The sequence below is a fragment of the Meleagris gallopavo genome, unplaced genomic scaffold (assembly GCF_000146605.3).
Source record: "Meleagris gallopavo isolate NT-WF06-2002-E0010 breed Aviagen turkey brand Nicholas breeding stock unplaced genomic scaffold, Turkey_5.1 ChrUn_random_7180001873940, whole genome shotgun sequence".
NCBI classification, from domain to species: Eukaryota; Metazoa; Chordata; class Aves; order Galliformes; family Phasianidae; genus Meleagris; species Meleagris gallopavo.
In genome coordinates this window covers 1-1,144 of record NW_011138599.1, presented here as the reverse complement: position 1 = coordinate 1,144, position 1,144 = coordinate 1, and the positions used below count along the sequence as shown (strand labels likewise).

General features: G+C 51.0%; 1 protein-coding gene across 1 annotated transcript; it reads right to left on the bottom strand.

Annotated features, from left to right (window-relative positions):
- Window positions 1-95: 95 nt before the first annotated feature.
- HOXC11 (homeobox C11) lies at window positions 96-1,096 on the bottom strand. The gene has a single exon (XM_010727129.2). It carries the CDS (start codon window positions 833-835, stop codon window positions 158-160), a length of 678 nt encoding a protein of 225 aa, XP_010725431.2. The 5' UTR covers window positions 836-1,096; the 3' UTR covers window positions 96-157.
- Window positions 1,097-1,144: the final 48 nt, after the last annotated feature.

Here is a 1,144-nt window from a genome sequence, read left to right as displayed (position 1 = left end):
TTTGTTCCAAAGAGCTTTTCCCATCGTAAAAATTCTTCTCGTTGGAAGAAAGAGCTTTGTAGGTTATAATAAAATCCTTTGAATGCTTATAAAACTCCACATAAAATTTGACCGACAAAACACACGGGCTAGTCCCTTAACCTTTCCGTTTACTGCTCTACCTACTCGAATTGCTGCTTTTGCTTCCTTCCTTGTTGACAGAGGAGGACGAGGCTGAAGAGCCGGGAGTTGTGTTCTCCTCTTCGTCTTCCGGGTCCATCCCCGTCTCTCCGCGGGATGACAGCGCGTGGCTTTGGGGCTCAGTCTCCCCTTTGCCCTCTCCCTTCTGCCCGCAGCTTTCGGTCGGGTTTTCCGCCCCGCAATACGCGTTTTCGAAGAAGCGGTCGAAGCCTTGGGGCAGGACCGTGTTTTTGTTCATGCCGCCGTAGAATCCCGTCGGTGCCGGGTGGTTGGAGCTGGGGTGGTGGTGGCTGTACGCGCTCTCGTTTTTCATTAGCATTTCGGTCATGGTGGAAGGCGGGATGCACTCTCTATGCATCAGATCTTCTGCGGAATAACACGACGCGTAATTGCTTCTATGGTGCCATTTACTGGAGGGGTCTAGACCATAGGAGACCTCTCGCACGGGCTGCGAGAGGTTGGTGGAGTACGGGTAGGAGATTTGGCGAGAGGGGGCCTGTGGCAGGAAAGATGACACAGTTGAAAATTCGGGGACGTAATAGGTACAGCTGGGGAGGTAGAGGTTGGAAGCGCAACCCGCCCGCTCTCCAAACTCAGCGCTCCTCTCTTTACGCGACTGGGAGCAGAAGTTGCCCAGATTCACTGAGTTAAACATCTTTCTCCTTTTCTCGCTCCTATAGATAGATGTTTTGGATCCGATGTGCGGAGGGGAAAAAATTTGGGAAGGCGAGATGACGCGCGATCCGTCTTAGTCGCTCCGGAGGAACACGTGATCCAAAGTAGATATTGTCATATATCAGTTTGGAGCACTTAGATGCGTAGGAGTGGTTCACTTAGGTAAGATCTCAGAGGTTCAAACGATTGGTTTTCAAACACCGCAGAAACATTATGAAAATCAATGGCAGATTTGTATGCATTTTCCCGAAGGCACACCCCTCGTGGGCGCTCACAGCAGAACTACGAG

Bases quoted from the DNA above. Each gene is read 5' to 3' on its own strand.
- HOXC11 (XM_010727129.2), bottom strand. From the start codon at position 835: ATGTTTAACTCAGTGAATCTGGGCAACTTCTGCTCCCAGTCGCGTAAA.